Raw genomic sequence first — 21,857 nt, 5'->3', positions numbered from 1 at the left:
TTCCCAATCAAAACAAAGAATGGATATGAAAAATGTTAAACAACATTAATGGTTATTTTATTTATAAAAAATTTTATTGAAATAGTTTTTAGTGATTACAAAGTTGCAAAGTTCAATGCAGTATTAACAGGTGATAACATTTAATTTGGCCTGTGTTTTAAGAGTCATAACACATTTCAAAGTTAAGATTAAGTTTAACACTAGGACTACTGGACTCGTGACCCCGCCTAGAACTACTGAAAAGAGTCATTTTGACTCCTTGCTTGTTTTCGTTTATTTTTAGAGTTTCATTTGTGGTTGTTTATTAACAATTATATTTTTTGTAATGTATTATTATTGTGAGATCCAACAGTTATGCTTTTGATTGTTTTTTTTCTGCTTTTCTTATTTTTCTACAGAAAATAACAATAATTATAATAGACTTTTTTCAAACATTTTTTTTTTTATTCAAGTGCACACATATAAACAACAACTGAAAAACAAAAAGCAGAGAAAATGTAGGTGGAGGAGCATAAAAATGAAAATATGGCGCAGAATTCACCTTCTAAACATTTGGTGTTTCGCATTTTAGGCATTGCCTTTGATTTATGGCAGTACATTGCCCACACAAAGACTTACCACAAGTCTTACAATTGCCGACATATCTATTTTTCTTTCACTTTTCTTTGATCTGACAAAATTTTGTATGAACCATCACTTCTGAGCATGTAAAAACTTGGGGCGTGGAACCATTTTCCCCTATCTGTGACATAAGGACCACTCAACTCTCTCACAAGCGTTTGCAAAAATGCCTTGCGTGACATTTTTTTGTGGGCAATCTCCTTGAATTTTATCCATGCATTTATACCTGCAAAGTCTAAGGCATTTTCAAATGTATGAACAGGCCATCTCCTTGTGCATGTTCGTGTGGTATATTTTCGTGCCATCTGATCCACTACATCTACTCCATATTTTGTTTCATTGTAAAACTTTACCGTTTCTGGAGTTTTTTTAGCGGAATCAAACGCAACAATAACATCTGGATGGACGGAACTCAAAATGACAACAATTTGTTGACCTTTCCTTGATATACTGTAAGTGTAAAATTGTCTTCATTTCTAAACACTTTAGTGTTGTACAATTCCTCTTTCATGGATTTTATTTCTTTAGGCACTTCTCGCCTTATCTTCTTCAGTGTTCCCACAATGGTTTGTTTCTTTGCTTTTTAGCTGTTTAGCTAATTTTACTGAAGTAAAATAATTATCGGTTGTAACATTGCAACCTTTTTTCAAAAACGGGTCCAATAACTTCATTACCACATGGTCAGCTAAATGGTCCTCAGCACGACGTGTGTCATCTTTGCCTAAATAAGGGAAGCCATTTGCCAGATATTTGCTATCCTTATCAACAGCTAGCCAATATTTGTGGCCATATTTATCTGGTTTGGAAAACATGTACTGCGTGAATGGACACCTAGTTTTGCTTGGGAAAAGTTGCTCATCCACCGTTATGTATGGGCCAGGTTTGTAACACGTAATACAATTTTCAATAAACCTGTTCCACACAGTAGAAAACAGAGCTAACTTGTCCGTTTGCAGTCTCTCCGATCAAGTAGATTTCTCATCAAATCTGAGAAACCTCATAATTTCAACAAAGCGGTCCCTAGACATTGTCGCTTTGCAAAACGGTATTCCCCAGTCATTACACCAAATACTGCTAATCGAGTGACGGTTTGTGCCAGATATTCCACGACCATAGAATATCGCAATGAATGCATCTAGCTCCTCATCAGATAGAGTAAACTGTAAATTATTGTTCCTGCATGCTTCTGCAAGCGTGCATTTCTTTATATGTGTCAATATATATGAATCAAAAAATAAACGCCATGCGCTCAAAGGACTATCGATAATGATATTTCTTCTGGCATATCCTGTAGGGCCAGGTGCTTTTCGAAGAATATTTTGGCTGTCACGCCTACCAGGCAAGTGTTCTCCAATTTCAACAGGTTTCCATTGAATACCATCCGCTGAAACAAGTATTCCTTCAGATTCGCCTTCTCTGGTGTTTGTTGTTGCATTACCTTCGCCGCCATCGTTATCTGTTGTTCTTTCATTTCTGGGACGTTTTGTTGATTTTGCTGAGGCAACATAACTGCATGAGCCTGATCCCCAGTTGATGTGCTTGGAATATCTGGAAAAAAGTTAATGAATATTTAGAATTTTTGTTTTGTAAGGGTCCGTGCACACTGACTGGATTAGCGGCGGAATATCCGACCAGATATTCTCACCACAATCCGGCCCGTACCTGCCCGCTCAGGTACAGAGCAGAGTTTCATACCTGAAGCTCCGCTCCGAACCCTGGGCTGGAGCCGCTGTCTGTCCCCAGGGCTGGAGCCGCTGTCGAACCCCGGGCTGGAGCCCTGCTCTATCGTAAGCAAGCGCTGCTCTATAGTTTCAAGCCGGAATTCTGAAAAATGTAGTCACAGAAGAGAAATAAAAAATGAAAGGAGTCAAAATGACTCCATCAGTAGTTCTAGTGTTAAACAAAAATAGATTTAGAGTTTTTGATCTATTTTTATTATTTAAAGTTAGTTTTTTTTTATTAGCCCATTTCTGCAGACAAAATCAACTTTAGGAACAATTGACTCAGCTAAGATCTGGATAAGCTTTGTGTTGATTTTACAAATACTAAACTGGATGTGTTTTTTTAATTGATCTGACTTTTCAGCTTGCCAATTGTTCTTGTCACTGTTTGTACCAGTCCTTTAAGAACACTCCAAAAATTCTCTGTTGGTTGACATTCTGGCAAGTTTGCTGGGTTGTCTCCTTTTTCAACAAAATTAACCTTTTTCTCTCAAAAGTTATCAACCACGGTTTTAGTATAATGAGCAGACACCAACTCTAGGCAAAATACATATTCATCATTAGAATGGTGCTCTTCAATGAATGGAGTCTTTTTTTGATACAGTTTTCTAAATAAATTTTTTGCTTAATAGCAAGCTTGGAACAAAAAAAGGCATCAACATTCCATTTTTTAAAAAACATATCTAGACAAGCAACTTCATATCAAGTTTAACAACAGATTTATATTTTATATTTGTAGAGGTGTCATTTACATTGCTTGTGTAAATCTGTTGTAACCATTAATGCTGGTATGAGCTAAAGTACAATAAGACTCGTCATCTAAGAGAAAAGCTTGGTTTTGAAAATTTTCGTATTATCTTCTGCATTTTGTTTTTGCAAATGCTTTTTGAATATCGGTATGGCTTGGAATCTTTATTTTTTTTCTTGAATGGATCTCAGTCTTCATTCCCAGCCTTTTACTAATGTAAGCTTGGCTGCAATCAAACTTTCGGGCTGCTTGTTTTTGAGAAATTCCATCCTTGTGATCAAGTATTTCCTTTAAGCGCTTAACATTCTTTTGATCATTGTTTTGAGTTTATGACCAATTCCTGTTGCTTTTTGACAGCTAGCTTTGCTTTCTATATTATAGTGTAGATAGTTGATTTTGGTACAAGTTCTAACATAAAATAGTCAGCAGTAAATTTTTTCCCTTTACCTTAATGCATTTTATTAAACTCGTATACACGCTTTCTTAAGGTCTCTGACTTAGAAATTTTTTTTTTTTTTTTTTTTTTTTTTTCAGTTAATAAAAGTTTATAGATAATTTATGTATTTATTTAAAAAAGTGAAAATTTGCAATATTTTAAATGTTATCACCCGTTATGTCTCATGCTTGAGCTTATGCTGTTGTAAAATTACTTTTTAGTAGAATCAGGGAACTACTTGCAATTACCACTGAAAACTTTAAGCAAAAATGGAAGTTTTTTTTAAATTTCTTTTTAAAATCCTAAATAAGAGCAATGCCTCAGGCTGGTCATTGACACCTGCCAGCAATATCAAAGATTCTTGTGCTTGTGTGCAGCCTTCTTTTTTTTCCAAAGAGAAGGATCAACTGTAAATAACATTTTTGAAAGTTGCTGTAGTTAGAAAAGTCAGAAGATAACTTAATATTTACACACATGATGTGTGTGTGTAAATATTCATATCATAGAGTTTTAGGGAAAACATATGAAAATCAGTGGGTAAATGATGAAGAACCTCAACAAATAAAAGAAGAAAAACCTGGTTGTGAAATCAAAGGTAATAAATTAAAATTGCTCATTTAAAAAGAGAAACCTGAATCTGATTGTTTATGATCTGTTTTTATTATTTAATTCTGCTACTTGAGGTCTTGATCAAAGTATCTTTTAAATTATGAATTCTCCCATTTCTTGTTCTATTGTTTGTACTTCCTCTAGCACAATGACTAGAAAAGTTCTATTGGTCTTTGGTTAGGTACAGTCAGTGTATTTCTGTCTTTGGTCACAGTTTTTTTAGCTAGCAATGGTCAGTACATAATGTCATGATTTTTTTTAGCTAGCAATGGTCAGTACATAATGTCATGATTTTTTTAGCTAGCAATGGTCAGTACGTAATGTCATGATTTTTTTAGCTAGCAATGGTCACTACATAATGTCATGATCCTGATTCAGTTTGTTTATAAATTGAACTAGAAATTCTCAACAGACTCTTCAAGGTGAATTTCTTTTGTTATTGTTCCAGATGTGATGTAAGGTTATGAAATTTGACCTGTCACAACAGATATTTAGCATAAAACTTCAACTTTCTTCAGCTTGTAAATATATTTACATTGTTGAACTTCAGCTGTTTACCAGATAACACGGTTCAGACCTGATTTCTTCTAATACACATTTTTACCAGTATTAACATGTTGTTCAACTTAACATTTCAATACTTGAATGGTTCTCTTTTTATATTTTTTCAAAGTGCTAAATTGTTGATCTTGATCTTGGTAATTGTTTATGAGAAAAGGAATAAGTCTCTCAGCATCATCTTTAAACTTTTTTGATGTTGATTGCAATTGTAAAATCAGTTATTATTCAACAAATTGAACATCACACAATTAATTCTTAACCATGCATTAGCTTAACAGTCTTGGGGTAATTTGGAGTTGTTTTGTCATGTTGCCTAAAAATAGCAGCTAGTTGGAAATTTTGCAGTTCAAATCAACCAAAATAAGTTCTTTGTTTGTACCTATATAACGATAGTGTTCAATAACTAATACCATATACTTTAAAACAAAGTTGAAATTTTCCAAAATTTTAAAAGTATAAAGTGTTAGTAGTTTTTCATTTTTTTAACTTTTAAATTAAATTTTAGATTGACAATATATGTTTAAATATTTAAATAAATATTTCTTCATTCAAATGAGACTTTAAATGTTTGTTTTTAAAAAAGTTTCGATTAAAAGTTTTGATTAAAATTAAAATAAAAAACTAAAAAAAACAAAACTTTGTTTTTGATGTCTGATCCCCTATGTGGCTCAGTGTGAGTTATGTGGCCCAATGTGAATTATGTGGCCCAATGTGAATTATATGGCCCAGTGTGAGTTATGTGGCCTAGTGTGAATTATGTTTGGCCCAGTATGAATTAGTTCAATTTAGAACATGAGTTTTTTTTAATTAGATAATATTTATGAGTTTGAAGGGGAAGACTATTCAGCTGTCAACACTCTTGAAAAAGATAAAGCTGCATTTGAGGAATTGGCTTTTGGTGGGAATTTAATTTGCTTTTACTTTATAAATTTCCTGCTATTCAAGGTGTATATGTATTTTAAATTTATTACTTTAGTTACAACTTTATTACTACAGGTGTAACAGCTGCATTGCATGGAGAAAGATTGTCAAGAAAAGATTCCAAGGTTTAATGATTTGAATTGTTTAATGATTAATTTGAAATTTTTTCTCTTAAAGTTAGTCTTGAACAAGTTAACTTGATTGGAAGCTGGGGAGTAAGACTGGCCATCTTCTTTTTAGGATGTTTGACATGTTACTCGCTGTGATTGGGTTGTATTGACTTACCAACAAATGACAAACAGGCTTTAATCAGTGACTCCTTATACTTCAAAATGCAACCCATCTGAGAATATTACCTGCAATTGATAAACAACTAAGTTAACAAGTGTCTTGTAAACTCTTTACTTTAGTTAGTGGCATAGTCATTAAAGCAATAGCTAAAATTTTTATATACAGTAGCTCTATTGTTCTCGAGTTTTTTTTGTTCTTTTACCAACAAAAAACACTTCTTCATGACATCTGTTAGTAATTTTTTTTAAAAAGGTTATTGGGCAGGTCTTCTAGCAGCTAATAACCTCGTTTGCACCATACTAGAGTGTACGATGTACATGTGTATATTGTATGTAGCTAAATAATTCATGAGTTGGTTACTTTTCTTCCTTGGATTTTTAAAACTTACTATCAGATATTAATTATCCCTCTCTGGTCTTTTTTTTTTTACTACATTTTCCTTTTCTTAATGGTGATAGGCTAACAGTTGAATTGTACTGTAGGGTACAGTGAGATTTATATGTTTTTGAAAAAAATAAATTTCAAGCTTAAGAAAAGGTGTATTCCTATGTAAAATTAAATTTCAAGGTAGGTTTGTTATGGACCACTTTTTGATAAGAAAATGTCTTGATACCCAAATTTTCATATTTACAGACTATTAAAATGAAAAAAACTTAAATTATTATAAAGTAAACAAAATCCGTTTTTATGTAATAAACTCTCCTAATAAGCGCAGCGCCGAATTAATTTTAAAAGATATTTTTATTTGGCTCTCCGGTGTATAAAAGCTTTATACAAGATCGAAGTTTGTTACTATTTTATTCATTATTAGTTATTTAATTGAGATATTCATAAATGTCAAAAGTTAAGACTAGATCATCCACCACTGCAATTTCAGATTTTATTGGACCTGGAAAAGATTTTATTCCTAGTGAGCTGCCTACAAACAGAGCAGTTATTCAAAAAGGGATTTTACTAAAAGAACAAAAAAGCATGACATGCAATCTACACCATAATAAATATTCTAACAAAGATCTTGCTAGCGATCTGATTCCATTTGTTCTTGCTCAATGGAGAAAAGCAAATGTTAAGTTTCAACAGCCAGTTATTATTGGTGAGAAATCACTTTATTATAGAATTAAAACCCTTTGGGAGAAAGTAGAAAACGTTGCATGGGGAAGAACTAAGGCAAAAGTAAAAGAAGAACTTATATTGAAGTTAGATAAGCTAATGGACCTCATAACATGTCCTCATAAGATTCTTCTGTGTGAACATGATATGTCTGGGTGTTCTTCCCCCCAAAATTGTAAAAGTAAAGCACATATAAATTGCACCTGTATTTTTTCTAAAAAAATTCCAACTATGGAGCTCAGGTGGTTATACAGTCAAAGAAATAAGACAGGTGAAAAGTCTGACATGCAAATGGGACATGCTGATAAAATTGAGACAACGAAACTTAGAAAAAAATATAAGAGAAAAATCAGTGACGAAAAAGCTTATGAGAAAAGAATGAAAAAACTACAAGATGATCAAGCATCCTTTGAGGTAAATATAATTTCATAATAGTGAATATTTTCTTTGTTTATATAGCAAGTTATACACACACACACACACACACACACACACACACACACACACACACACACACACACACACACACACACACACACACACACACATAAAACAAAAATAATATGTGTAAAAGTTTGGTTTTAGGTCACAGAAAAACAAGATATAGAATTATATGAAGAATATCAAAAAAGTATTTCTCCTGATATTTCACTCAATGACAACTATAATCCAGTTAATGTTAACTTTACTTTAAAACAAGACAATGAAATTAAATTGTTGGTTGAAAGGCTTCTAAAGGATAAATTAGGTGTCTATGCTTTCCTTGTAAAAAGATTTTTAGAAAAGAAGTCAAGAAAAAACACTATGTCAATAAAAAACACAGCAATGGCTAGTATTAGGTAATCATATAGATTATTATTTTGTTGAGCAGCAAAAGTTCGGATAATGAATTAATAAAAATAAATATAAACTAGTTTTATTTTATAGGTTTGGGATTTCACCTGCCGCAACTGCAGCAATTGCTACAAGTTATCTGCAAGATTTAATTGAAGCAGGATTTCTCACCCCTGAATACTCTTACCTTGCTTGTGATCCTTCTAAGTTGACGAGAGCAAGAAAAAAAATCATGGTAGTAGCAAAGAATAATGACAATTTTAATCTTCCAAAAGCAGATAATATTGGCATTTACTTTGATGGAAGAAAAGATTCAACAAGAGCGATGATAAATGATTCAAATGGACAACTACATCCTATTATTATCAAAGAGCAACACATTACTGTGACTATAGAACCTGGTGGTCGATATCTTGGTCATTTTACTCCAAATGCACATACTCATTCAGATAAGCCAGCTAAAAAGATTGCTGAAGGTGTTTATAATTTGCTGCAACAATATAATCTTACTGAATCATGTTTAGTACTTGGAGCTGATAGTACTTCAATTAACACTGGCTGGAAAGGTGTTGCTATAACACATCTTGAAAAGATGTTAGGTCACAAATGCCACTGGGCCATATGCATGCTTCATTCAAATGAGTTATTTTTGCGTCACCTAATAGAAGGAATTGATGGACTAACATCATGTAGTACTGGCTTTGTAGGTCCTGTGGGAAAATGTCTTGCTGATGTTAATAAAATGGAGTACAATCCTCAATTTAAAGCTCTTCCAGAGGGAGAGAGCTTTGTTGACATTCCAGAAGCAATACTAAAAAATATGTCAACAGATCAAAAACAAACCTACAAGTTATGTAAAGCAGTTAAGATCGGTGTATTGCCACCTAATCTTAGAGAAATTCAATGTGGCCCCTTAAGTCATGCCAGATGGCTCACTACTGGCATGAGAATAGTCTTTATGTGGACAAGGAAACATGACTTAACTGATCAGAATTTGAAAAATCTTGAGTTACTTGTATTATTTTGTTTACAATTTTACTTTAAACTTTTTTTTGACATTAAAGTTAAAGACAGACTTGAAGATGCTTCCAATCACATTCTGACTCAATTGAGAATTCTTAGAAATCAACCTGTTATAGTAAGAGAAATTGTGACTCCCTACATCCAGTTAGTATGCGCTTGGTATGCGAACCATGAAAGTTTATTAATCTCTTTATTATCTAGTAATAATGCAGAAGACCGCAACTTTGCAGTTGACCGAATTTTGGAACAAAGGGGTAATAATATCCTTGGAGACATGCGAATCAGACCAAGAAAAATACCTAAACTGAACTTTGAAGCAACTACTCTTCAAGAGCTAGTCAAATGGGAAAATGGTGTAGTACAAGAACCGGTTTTTACTTGTTCGCTCACTAAAGATAAGTTGGTATTGCTAAGATTGACACCTCTAATAACTCCTTCTGCTAAAATTCATACTCAAAGTACCGAGCGTGCTGTAAAACAAGTGACAGTAGCATCCATGTCAGTAGTTGGACCAGATGCAAGAGATGGATATATTAGAGCTAGAGCTCAACATAGAGAGTTGCTACCTGTTTTTAAAACAAAGAAAGAAATTTTAATAAATTTTCAATGTCAATAGATTTGAAAGATATGTTGTTTTATTTATTGTTTTTTTAATAGTGTTATAGTAGTGTTATCAAATTATTATTTGATTAAGATGGGATAGACCTCCTGTTTTTTGGGGAAACCGCATCACTGGCACCACCTTTGTTTCTAATGAAACAAAAAAAACAACTGTTATAAGCAAATTTGTTAATCATTGAAACCTCATTGAAAATTGAAGACCCTCTCCCCTGAAATGTCCAGAATCTGCATTGCTGGTAGGATTCATGCAAGATAATGACTTTGAAACAAGTATCAAAAAAGCTTGCAATTGGTCTAGAAACATTATTTGCATTTAATATTTCATCGCAATGAAAAAGAAGGACATGTAAAGCATGATAAAGGACAAATATGACAAATAAGATTTTACTAAATTTTGCAATTTCTAAAAGTGAAAATTTGGGTATCAAAACTTTTTCCGATCAAAGATTTTTTTAAGGAAACCCTATTTAAAATTTGATTTTACATAAGAATACACCTTTTCTTAAGCTTTTAGAAGAAAAAAAAATTCTCGCTGTACCCTATTGTACTGCTCCCTAATCTGGCTCACTGTTAATTTATTTGATTGATTTACATAACTTAATGTGGCTATTTCTAATTGAGGTTAATCAGAAAATTCAAGTAAAGTTACTACTTTAGATTTTTTTCTTGGTGTAGTGTCCATCTTTGTTTCATTTACTTTTTTAAATATATCCCTGTAATCGTAGAACAGCTATATCATTAAAAACATGAGATGAAACAATAAAAAAAATGATGCAATTAATTTGCACAAATTAAATTAATCTAATTAGTTAAAGTAATCTTATTGTTTCTAAAGTAATCTTACTGTTTCTAAAGTAATCTTATTGTCTCTAAAGTAATCTTACTGTTTCTAAAGTAATCTTATTGTTTCTAAAGTAATCTTATTGTTTCTAAAATAATCTTATTGTTTCTAAAATAATCTTATTGTTTCTAAAATAATCTTATCGTTTCTAAAATAATCTTATTGTTTCTAAAATAATCTTATTGTTTCTAAAATAATCTTATCGTTTCTAAAATAATCTTATTGTTTCTAAAATAATCTTATTGTTTCTAAAATAATCTTATTGTTTGATTTTTAGGGTTTTGTCGAGCTAACACTTGATAATTCAAAAAAACGAAAACAAAGACAACTTACAGATGAAGAAAAAGAAGAATTAATGAAAAAGGTGAAAAATATAAGTAATAGTAATGAATGACCTGACACAATCAGGTTATTCAAGATGATCTTTTTTTAGAAAAAAGATCATTCTTTTAGAAAAAAGATCATTCTTTTAGAAAAAAGATCATTCTTTTAGAAAAAAGATCATTCTTTTAGAAAAAGATCATTCTTTTAGAAAAAGATCATTCTTTTAGAAAAAGATTTTTTTAAAAAAAAAAGAACATCTTGAATAACCTGATTTGTTTCGCTTCTGCATTCAATGTGTTTAATGATGATAGTTTGCATTTATTTATAGAAAGAAGAAAACAAAGCTAAACGATTGAAGCTTATTGAGATGAAAGCCAAAGAAAAAATGTAAGAATGTTTGATTTTGCCATTACACAAGTTCTGTAGTATTTTTCTTTGATTCAAGTTTGTTTTCTTCTAAAATGGGAAATGAACACTCTCATTAAATTTTTTGTTGCTTCCACATGTACAAATACTCTCGCGTTTTTATTGTGTCATCCCTTTTTACAGGTTAAAGTTATGGGAGGCTCATAAATATGTCTCATGCAAGATCAATCTACCGAGTGAGTTTGATAACGAAAGTACTACATCACTTGAAGAAGAAAGTGAAGATGAAGGTTTGACTGGCCGCATTAATTACGTAGTTGGTGATGTCACTACTCCTCAACAAACGAATAAACGAGATGCCATTGTTGTGCATTGTGTTGGTAAAGTTTCATTTCATTTTTATTGATAATGAAAAATGAGTATTATGGTAAAAACTGTTATAAGAAGCTATTGATTAAATAATGATGCAGTAAATAAAATTAAGTTTTGTCAACACGTAAAATAAGCGCAATAATCTTATAAAGTATGAAAAGAGAATTTATTGAAATGCCTAATGAAAAGGTGTCAATATGAAGAAAAATTCTAAAGATAGTTTGAAGACGCCGAAAAAAATAATAATTATGATAAAAATTTAAAATATCTTTTTATTTAGATCTTAATACAATCATAATGATGCATAAATAAAATCTAAATAAAGAGTCAAATATTTATACTGTTTAGATGATTCCGGTTATTGGGGAAAAGGTGGTTTGTTCTCGGCTATAAATCACCATTCAAAACATCCTAAAGAACAGTATGAGCTTGCTTCCAAAATGAAAGGTTGAATCCTAAGTTTTTTTATTAAAATTTTTTTTTTTTTTTCCACAATAGAGGTATTACTTGCTTACTTTCTCAATAACGTATTTTTTCGTCTTTACTGCAGGTTTTTATTTTTTATGTTTCGTACTTTAAGATTTGCAACTTGGCGATGTGCATTTGGTAAAAATGCAAGAAACAGATTTTGCTATTTATGTAGGAATATGTTAACATTCTTCTTCTTAGATAATTATGTATTTTACATGAATCAATCTTTTCTTAGAATGGCTTTACTAAAAATTAAATTAATAATTATCCAGTAACTCTTTTTTTTTTAATGTAAAAAAAAAAAAACAATTATAGTTTTCTTTAAAATTAACTTTTTTTTGGAGGTGGCACTAATAGTCGTGCATTCACGTGATCACAACAATCAAATATCGCCTTTGTTATTCGATCATCTAGCTGATGCTCTAGAGAAAATCTACCACGTTGCTGAAGAAACCGGAGGTATTTTTGTTTTTTTAAGCCATAATACAGTTAAACTTTTTTATTCTTTAAAGTCGAGATGTAGCACCAGGCGCACAGGCTTTTCCCACATACTGGCAAAATAATTTAACTAGTAAAAACTGTAATTTAAAATCATAGCTCCACGACTCAATCGAGAAATCAATTACATTCAAAACCCTTTTACATGTGAGATTTGCTAAATTCGAACATGTATACTGCATGTAAAGAAAAAATTTAGTTTAAGTTTGAAATAAACAAGGATATATCGGGCTGAGCCGGTTTATCCTCAAAATTTGTGTAATTCTTTTTTTAATAGATAAAATAAGCTGTACTAATTTGTTTTAATATAATATTAAAATATTTACAATAGCTACGTCCTCTTTAAAAGTCAAAAAAACAAGCTAAATGTCTAATAGGTAAGTTTTCACCAGAGCCAAGCTGTAACACGCATGCTCATTAGGTTTTTACTAGAGATAAGCTGCAACATACGTATTCATATCTGAACAGTGGGAAAAAGTTATCTTTATTATCGCTTAACCTAAATTTCTGCAAAAACTCATTTTCTTTGCAACTAATTAAATGGCTCTGCAAGAAGCGGCTCATTCCGATTATGTAAGCGGTACTCCAATCGGTGGCGTCATTTCGGCATGTCCAATCAAGAGAATACGCTGAATTAATTGCTGTTGAGTGCTAAGACATAAAAAACAAGGAGAATTAATTTTTTTAAAAAATAGCAAAGTCCTTAAGGATATCTAGGATTTTTTAATTATCTTTCTTAGAGTGAGTATAAGTTTAAAAATTTTTTTTTTCAGAAATAGAAATATAACGATTATAAATATTTAAAATATTTATAATCAGCTGTTTTACAATTAGACAAAAGGTTTTTAAAAATTCTTAAGATTTCGAGATCTTTTCTGAAAATACTAAATTTTAGTAAAATTTTGGTGAACTAAAAAAGTCTACTCACCGTTGATTTGACTGCAAGTTTCGCGTTCTCATCAATATGAAGTAATGTTTGTTGGAGAAATTTAATGACGCCGGGTCCGACGTTTGTTGTCGTATCTTGTGTTTCGCTATCGGTGAGAATCTTAGTAATTTGATCTTTTATTTTCGCTTCTTTGTTGAGAATAAGATCAGTGATCGGGTTAGTTACTTGCTGCCATGTGCTTAAAGTTGATGTTAAGAACGATGGTGTTGTCAAGAGGATTGTATTATCCACAAGCTTTTGAAGCGTTGAAGTGTTGTTTGTTGTTATATTGTTATGAGCAAGTTTTGAAAGATTATTTTCATATGATTTAGTTAATTCACGCTCAGTAGCGTGTGTTTGGGTTTGTTCCCTATTCATTTTATAAGTGTTTTTAAAGAGTTTATTTTCTGTAGCAAAATCTCCTCTGGAGTTTTCTGTAAAATCTGTGTACGTCATAAGTGTAGGATTTTGAATAGTGTCTTGGTCATTATATTTGTTTTTAATGGTGTGGTGGAGGTTATCCGTATTGGTTGTTGGCATGCGTGTGAAGTGCTCTTGATTTATTACGTGCGATGTTCTTTCTAGATTTCCTGTTCGGTTTGTTGTTGGGAGACTCACGATTTCTTTTTCTCCAACCTCAAATAAATCGCTAATGTGAACAATTTTAGTTTTATTGTCAGTCCATGTTTCTAGATTATCCTGCTGATTATACACCGATGTAAAGTTTCTAGAATTAGAAACAATATGGCTAGAGGTCGGTTTAGCTTTCTGGCTAAAGATCGTTTTGTTTCTGAAATGACTTGATATTTCATTTAAACTATAGGACGCTACGGGCGCTATTAGTACTGTACTAAATTCTGTTGTTAAGTTTTTGTCTGAATCACTGAGGTTCATTCCAATAACTGACGAGTTATCTATTTTTACGTGTTCAAAAAATTCTTTTAGATCTTCATCGTCGTCATCTGAACTTCCATTAACTGTCAATGATATAGTCTTGAGGTTCGTTATGAAGTTCGTTTTATCATTTCTTGTACGATTATCTAGTTCGGTTCGGGCTGTAAATGATTTTGTAGGCAAGATGTGCAGTTTTACTTTTGATTGTGAAATTCTTGAACTAGTTTTTTCTGCTGTAGTTGTCTGATTGAGATTAAGCAGAGAATTTGATAACAAGGTAGTAGGTATAATAGTTATTTTTCTCCCTTGCTTCAAAATGGCTCTTGTATCATTTTTTTCCGAAATATTACCTTTTTGAGTCGTTATAAATGTTCCATCAAAAGTGGATAAGTTTAATAAGGGTAACGGGTTTTTGAGCTGAGTGATTTCACTGAACTGCACACCTACTTGTGTCAATGTTACCTGCACACCTACTTGTGTCAATGTTACCGATTCAGGTAAATTTGTGGTTTGAGGCTTAGCACTTTGAAGCTGAAAAATTTTCGCGGGGTATTTGTTGATGCCACTTACGGTGAATGTTGATTGAAAAAGCGATGAAGAATGTGTTGCTTTATAAGCCTCAGTGATTGATTGTTTTTCGCTATATATTTTCGCTGTATATTGCAGTTGTTCTTCAGAGTTGTTGTACTGAGAAAATTTGCTATCCTCTTCAGTTTGGTTAACTTTACTCTTATTGATATCGTTTGCAGGTGAAAAAATCTGTGTGATTGAGATTTCACTTGACTTAACTGCTTGACTCGATAGTTTGAGTGTTAATGTTGAACGAGTTGTGTATTCGTTTTTAGTAAAAGAAGATTTTATGTACTTCGTTGGGTTTTTTTGATGCGGAGTATCATCTGCTAAACTAAAAGTACTGTTTACATTTTCAATGATACGATGTCCATTGATTGAGTTATTTCCTTTTAACTGAAGATGCACTGATTGGTTTGTAATGTTTGATTTCGTATATAAATTAATATTTTCTTTTCCTTTGATAAAACGATGATTTTCGTGCTGGCTAATAGAAGTATTTTCGTTGCTTTTATTCAGATGATTGCTCTTCAATATTATTGGTTGCCCGTTATTTGTGTCCTTGTGAAGTTCTGTAATATTTACTAACGACGAATCTGCTTCAACTTTGTTTATCTTTGTTAAGGCGTTAATATCTGCTTTAATCTCGTTATTCATAGCGTTGGAGTATAGAGATTTGGCTTCATGTTCTATAAGACGAGCAACTTTTGTTAATGAAGAAGTTAAAGTGAGGAAATTAAAATTTATACGGTTGCTAAAAGTTCATCACTTAAACCTAATGCTTCACACTAAAAAAAAAAAAACTATTTTTTTGAAAGACTTTGTGTGGTATACAACTGTTTGTTTTATTCAGAGTTTAAAGGTCTCTAAAAAAGATATGAGTAAGGAATCTTGTAAAAGATTGCTCTGTCTTTTTGTTAATCCTACCATAACATTCTACATTACAATTTATTTTTATAATTTCATATTCGGCAAAGAATTTGGTATATTTTGAAAGTTTAAAGATAAAAATGTTTTACCAAGCATTTGTTCGTTCTCATCGTTTGGAACTTTAGGATATGCTTCGTCAGATGTCTCTTCGATGTCCTCTTCAATTCCACGTTTTGTTGAGTTCTTATCGTTATGATATGAATCAATATGTTTTACTACAGATTCAACAAAGGTTTTTGCAGCCTACGAAACAATTACTTTTGTTCAATATACACGTTACATGTGTTGAAAAAAAAATTATAACATATATTAATAATAATATTAATAGTATTATCATTTAATAATATTTTGATAAATAAAAAAACATTGCTTCATGAGCATCCAACAAGTTAAACGTTTACTCACCAATGTAAGGTTGATGTGGTGTCGATTTTGCTCTTGAATTAGTTCGATCAGCGATAAATAACGATGGAGCAGTTCTTTAGGGAGATACCTTCGGCTTCTGATCTTTGTGACCATTTTAAGTTTTTTTAAGACGTCGGAAGCGTTTTGCCATGAGGTTTCGTTTTGCCAGTTTTTCAACACTTCTCGTCGCTCTCTAGCTCGAGTTTTTGGTCTCGCTTGCCTCTGAAATGTGTTTTTTTTAAATTTGTTTTCTTCAGCTTCGTCTGAAATTCAATTTTTTTTTTGAATTTTATTTTTATCTTTTAAAATTGAAAAACAAAAAATATTTTTTGTTTTCCCAATAAATTCAAAAAAATCCAACGATTAAATTTCTGTATACTTATAAACCAGTTAAAAATGAAATAAACCTGTATATAATACTTGATTAGTATGACCAGCACTTACCTCTTATTATATCTCGTTTAACTGAACTGTATGCTTCTTTTTCTTTTGTGAAGTTCATATCGGTGTAATGTATCGCTACGCCTAATGTCACAAAAATTGCCGCAATTATGGCTGCTGCTAATACTGTAAATATCGGATTATGCTGTTTTTTAGAATGTAAAAGTTCTGAATCGTAATTATTTAAGGGTTGGTTTCCCGCCTTGAGTTTCTTTAAAAAGTTCATTGTTATAAGTTAAGCTCGAGAATCATATTACTTCGTTTGTGCTGAAGCTTTTTGCAGCTTCTTTAAATCATTTTCCTATCAGTAAACTACTTTCGGTTTCAGTGTTCTATCTATTAAATTTCTCTTAATAATCTTATAATTTCCAATAAAAATTCTTAACTCTACTTTCTGAATTTTAAAAAAATCTGTGCGGCGTTCATTTACTGTTCTTTTTTTCAGTTTCATTCTTTTATGAACGAATACAAACGACGCTCTTGTTACCAGTTTCTCTGCTGTGAATAAATTACGGTGATATTACTTATTTAACGTTTATTCGTGCACTGATAAAACGGCCTCAATGATTGTGAATATGTGAATCAATGTTTCTAAAATCTCTTTAATCATGCAAGAGCTTTTTTGATTTGTGACTTTGAGTTTTTTTCTATTTATTTTAGGCTAAAAAACAAAACGAAACACGAAAGAATTTAAGAAGCTTTTCGCTGGAGTTTAAATAGCGTTCTGACGTTCGCATTCATAGCGCGTAACGCTAAGTTGCTGGAGCTGTTGCGAACGGTGCGTCGCCCAAAAAAACTGCGCAAAAAATTTATGTTGGCAAAATTTGATTTTAAATTTTGTGCGCGCTTAACCAAGCCAGCTGTTCTCACTGTTTTACGGCCAGAAAAAAAATTCTGCTTTTAAACAAATTATTATACTGATTATTACTCATGTCTTTGTATACCTTTGTTAAGTTTTTTCACTGGGTTTCTAGCTAACATACATCTTCCTCGAATCGGTTATAATTCACCCAAATTTAATTGGTACGGTACCGAAAGACTTATTAAAAAAATTTTGGCTGACCGAAAAGTACCCACATATATGTATCTTTTCCTTCTTGTAATTATATATTTATTTTAATTTGTTTTGTTAGTAATATTTGTAACTTCTTGACTCGATAGCTCGATAAGAATTTCTCGATTAAAAGTCATCAGCTTATCTGATAAGTTAAACTCTGTCGAGGTACTAATTCAGATTTTTTGACAGTTTTTAGCAGTTATGAAAAATGCACAAGCCTAAGATTGCAATAATTCTCTTTCATAATTTCTTTAAAATGACCTTAAATGGTTAAATAAATTCTCTGCGGTTCAATAAAATTTACGATGGAATTCTCTGCGGTCCAATTAAAACAACGGAATTGTTATACTTTGATTACAACAGTTTTCCTGTTAGTTTTTGGAGCAATTTTAAGGTTTTATAAAATGTCAAACAAGAAAATGAGTTCACAAATGAATCAGTGTTTTTTAAAAGGGCTGATTTGACATTTTTTTTGAAATTCACTTTTTGTGTGTTCTGTGTCCTTCTATGATAGCTTCATCAGTTTATGTTAAAAATGTGTTTACATTTTATCTTCTTACACAAATAAAGCCATCTGAAAGTTTTTTATTTTTTTTTAAAAAAAGGCACGTTTGCTTCAAATACGCCCTTTTTAAAAAAATCACTCTCCAGCTGATTCGTATTTTTAGCCGCAAAACGCGGAAAATGTAAACAGATTCGATTTCGAAATATTCGATTTTTTTTAAAAGGCCAATTTTTCGAAATTTCATACATTAATTATTAACAAACGAAATGTTATAACAATTATCAAAGTGTACTAAGATGTTACTCTTGCATATATTTTTTAAAAATATATTACACAAATTCTGTATATTTATTATTAAAAGATATAAAGTTTTTTTTAGTTTTATCAAAAATGGGTTTTGAGCAAATCAGCCCTTTTAAAAAACACTGATTCAAATATCATATTTATTGTTATGTAGTAAATATTAAAGTTTAGCTAACGCTTATAAGAAACGTTTTTCTTTCTTAAACTAAAATTTGAATATCTTCAGCTACAATTTTTATTGTTTAATTTTTAAATTTAAACTGGAATTTTCAACCAAGCTTCCACTTTTGCTTTCTTGTTTTTTTATGTCAATAAATAGTAACTTAATCTCTCTTTAACTGTGTTAGTTATTACTATAAAAAAGTGTCGCAAAATAATTGCCCAGTTTTGTCGACAACCCAGGCGGTTTCCTTAAACGAAGAAGTTGTTGATGAACCAAATTCTACAGTAAACGGTAATGATTTGTCGTTTGTCAAGTCTCAGTATTTTGTCAATGAAAACTTTTTAATTTGTTTACATTTTGCCGTTTTCATTTGATTTATCAAAAATTTATTTTTATTGTTTTTAATTAAAAATGCGTGAGAAAATTTTGCATACTTAAATTATTTAATGTTTCTTTTCTAATTTTATCCATTATAAAAATATTGTTAGTTATGTTGGCATTTTTATTGTTACAATTTAGATGCTTTGCCAGACATTTTTTCTGGTTTAACTGTATACTTTCATGGTTTGAATGATTTGACAGAAAAGCGCCGTCTCTCGAGATACATTATTGCTTATGATGGTGAAGTAGAGGAAAATTTGACGTCCAACACAACGCATATTGTAACTACTTCTTGTGGGAAGCTGACGCTAGATTGCATTCGTGAGAGTGTAAAAGTAGTCGAAACAACTTGGATAGAAGAATGTTGCAAGCAAGGAAAGTTGGTTCCTGAACATCTTTTTATTATAACTTAACAAACGACGCCATTCGAGTTATGAACATTTTCAACTTATTTTTGATAAATAATTTATGAATTAATGAACAAAAATTGTTGATTGTATCAATAAAGGGTTTAAATATAATAAATGTAATAAACACAGAAAAAAGTTGGATTATCAAGTAGGCTTGTTATGTTGCCAGCGTTGCACAAATTGACAAATAAAAATATCTTATATATATGTACATAAACAGTTTTTATCGTATAGATTTCTAAACAAAAGTGAATTTTCAATTGCACATAAATACAAATGATAACCTAAATGAAGTAACAAGGTCTGATTACTATGTTATGATTATTATATTAAAGTTGGTATCTTGTTGAAAGATATAAGTAGCAAAATTTTAATTAACCATTTTGAACTACCATTTGTTAACGATTCTTGAATACTCTTTATCCCAAGGATCTGGATCCGCGAAGAAATCAATTGCAAGCAATGAGCCTACAGAAATCACAAAATGAATCGGAGGTATGATTGCAAGTGCCCCGACCCAGAATAAACCAATTGCGCAGCTTATAAATGTTATTGGTTGGAACAAGACGACAATTAAAAATATTTTCGGCCAATCTCTCCTATCTTTCGGACGCTTATCCATTTTAGCTCCCATATAATCCAAGAGAAATGGCGAGAGTACGATCATCCATAAAGAAATCACTGATCCTATGACATATAAAATACAAAGCGTAATTTGAACGTCATCACCCAACCGAATATCTTTTGTCATATTTTAAAACCTATTCTATATCCTGGCTTTCGATTATTTTTGAACGGATTCTGATTAACGCAACTTTTTTCTGTTTAAACTAGGTGTCATAAATATGAGGTAGCATATACCATGGTGCTTTAAGTTAGTGTTTCCTTGACAACGTGTGTTCAAGCATTAATAATTAAAATTTACTTTGAAAGACTGATTGATATGATTTCTTTTTATTTAAAAAAAAAAAAAAAAAAAAAAAAAAATTAACGACTACTAAAGTTATTAAGTTATAACATTTATAGTTTAAAGTTTAGTATTTGTTACCAGACTTCATTAGTTACCAGACTTTATCGATTAATGACTTAAGGAATGTTGGAAGTTTATGGTGGCCGAGATCTGATTCTTAAATAAAAGAGAAGATTCGGATGAAGAGATAAATATTCAAGAGCGCGATCTTTTATATTTTGAATGAATTTTTCTTTTTAAAAAGACATTTTACAGTCCTTTTTCGGAACCAACCATATTTTATTTTAAGCTTTTAGCTGCAATTAATTTTTTAAGGTGCGCCCCTCAATATATCAAACACTTTGTAAAAGTTGGGTATCATATTGGAGCAACATTTCTACCTCAAGTTTCCTTAGCTTTGATAACCTTGAGTCTCCTCTATTGATTATTTTTGGTACAGTACTAAATGATAATAACAAAATAAATTTACAATAGATTTCGGAGCGCTTTTTTAATTTAAGAAGTTTTTATCCGTGTTTTTTTTTTACCATCCAACTAGGTATAATTACAACAGGGTTAACTTTGGACAAAAAATCTAAATTTAGTTCTAACAAGTTTGACAGTTACCTCTGTTGTCCCAAATATAGCCGGTTTTACGGCAATTTGGTAGGTTTGGCTTTATGGTGACCTTGTTCTAACCGCAATTTTATAGATAGTAATGCATCCCAATTTATTATTATGAAATAGTAAATGTTTTGAATCAATAAAAAGTTTATATTTTTAGTAGATTCATTGTTCATCACAGTAAATTCTCATTCAACTTCAGCTGAACTAATTTAATTAACTTTACAAATTTTCATAGCTTCTTGAATTGTTTCAGGATTTAGAAAGTGTCTGTAATCAACAAATGCTTAAAATTTATTTTTGTGATAATTAAACAGTTTTAATAAGTTTATTTATTAATGTCTTCTACTCAACTCAAATGGGACATACAGTAAGATTCAATAATTGTATTCAATAAAACTTGATACTTGTAAATAACTTTCAGCATTTTATCAGAATGCTCTTCATGTTGCATAAAAAAACATACCTCTCCATAAACAAATACTAATAAAAATTTTTATTTAAATCCAGGTGGGCTGTATAGTCCTGGAAAATGCTGATTAATTGCTGGATAAGCTTTTCAGACAACCTTTGTTGCTCGTACACTGCATGCAACCTATTAAAAGACCAAATCTTCAATTTTCTGTTCTCGGGCAATATTTTTTAATGCCATACAATTTTTTATTTAATTGATGACAAATAAGGAAACACTTTGCTATAAAAGTTTGAAAATAATTTACATGAGACTTTTATCGCATCTGCTAACTGCATTGTTACATAAACAGTGCCAAATAATGACTCCTGGAAAAGTTTATAGAAAAGACCTAAAACTCGTGATTTACAGTAAAATTATTTCCTTTCAGTGAATAAATATATATTACGAAGTTCTATATTCTTCTTGATATTAAAATGTAAAGAAATAGACAAAAAAAAACTTGATTTTTGTTGCT

At 31.1% G+C, this 21,857-nt stretch overlaps 2 protein-coding genes and 1 pseudogene across 13 annotated transcripts in view; 2 read left to right on the top strand and 1 right to left on the bottom strand.

Annotated features, from left to right (window-relative positions):
• Positions 1–19,490, top strand: part of LOC145194393 (ATP-dependent chromatin remodeler CHD1L-like) — a 41,101-nt gene extending 21,611 nt beyond the window's left edge. The window contains exons 21-32 of one of the 11 annotated variants that reach the window (XR_016445599.1): positions 4,033–4,121; positions 5,508–5,594; positions 5,693–5,742; positions 10,615–10,701; positions 10,990–11,048; positions 11,211–11,407; positions 11,748–11,846; positions 11,980–12,038; positions 12,215–12,329; positions 16,982–17,619; positions 18,749–18,855; positions 19,084–19,490. Coding sequence is in view for 3 of the 11 variants with exons in the window: in XM_090068669.1 (XP_089924795.1) it covers positions 4,033–4,121; positions 5,508–5,594; positions 5,693–5,742; positions 10,615–10,701; positions 10,990–11,048; positions 11,211–11,407; positions 11,748–11,846; positions 11,980–12,038; positions 12,215–12,329; positions 17,511–17,619; positions 18,749–18,855; positions 19,084–19,358 (1,333 nt within the window). In the remaining 8 variants the exon portion in view is untranslated. Of the gene's footprint in view, positions 1–4,032; positions 4,122–5,507; positions 5,595–5,672; positions 5,743–5,857; positions 6,027–10,614; positions 10,702–10,989; positions 11,049–11,210; positions 11,408–11,747; positions 11,847–11,979; positions 12,039–12,214; positions 12,330–16,981; positions 17,620–18,748; positions 18,856–19,083 lie in introns of those variants that run through there. The other 10 variants (XM_090068669.1, XR_016445603.1, XR_016445605.1 and 7 more) reach the window with 10 other exon arrangements.
• Positions 6,615–8,910, top strand: LOC149881258 (uncharacterized; annotated as a pseudogene). Its single transcript, XR_016445607.1, has 3 exons — positions 6,615–7,432; positions 7,604–7,857; positions 7,946–8,910. The product of XR_016445607.1 is annotated as an uncharacterized LOC149881258 (transcript).
• LOC145194392 (uncharacterized) lies at positions 12,652–16,995 on the bottom strand. The gene is made up of 5 exons (XM_080072023.2): positions 16,540–16,995; positions 16,096–16,358; positions 15,780–15,933; positions 13,297–15,449; positions 12,652–13,019 (listed from the first exon to the last, which is right to left on the bottom strand). Exons 1-5 carry the CDS (start codon positions 16,760–16,762, stop codon positions 12,786–12,788), a joined length of 3,027 nt encoding a protein of 1,008 aa, XP_079928149.2. The 5' UTR covers positions 16,763–16,995; the 3' UTR covers positions 12,652–12,785.
• Positions 19,491–21,857: the final 2,367 nt, after the last annotated feature.

This window comes from Hydra viridissima, unplaced genomic scaffold, assembly GCF_058129835.1.
Source record: "Hydra viridissima isolate aposymbiotic clone 2 unplaced genomic scaffold, HvirCarnegie_v1 scaffold_12, whole genome shotgun sequence".
Taxonomy (NCBI): Eukaryota; Metazoa; Cnidaria; class Hydrozoa; order Anthoathecata; family Hydridae; genus Hydra; species Hydra viridissima.
The sequence above is the reverse complement of the archived record's forward strand: the minus strand, read 5'-3'. Positions and strand labels throughout refer to the sequence as shown.

Excerpts from the sequence above, each read along its gene's own strand:
- LOC145194392 (XM_080072023.2), bottom strand. The coding sequence starts at position 16,762 with ATGAACTTTTTAAAGAAACTCAAGGCGGGAAACCAACCCTTAAATAAT. Across the intron at positions 16,359-16,539 it reads TAAACGAGATATAATAAGAG|ACGAAGCTGAAGAAAACAAA; the intron begins GTAAGTGCTGGT and ends ATTGAATTTCAG. Across the intron at positions 15,450-15,779 it reads TGAGAACGAACAAATGCTTG|AACATGAAGCCAAATCTCTA; the intron begins GTAAAACATTTT and ends CTCGTCTTATAG.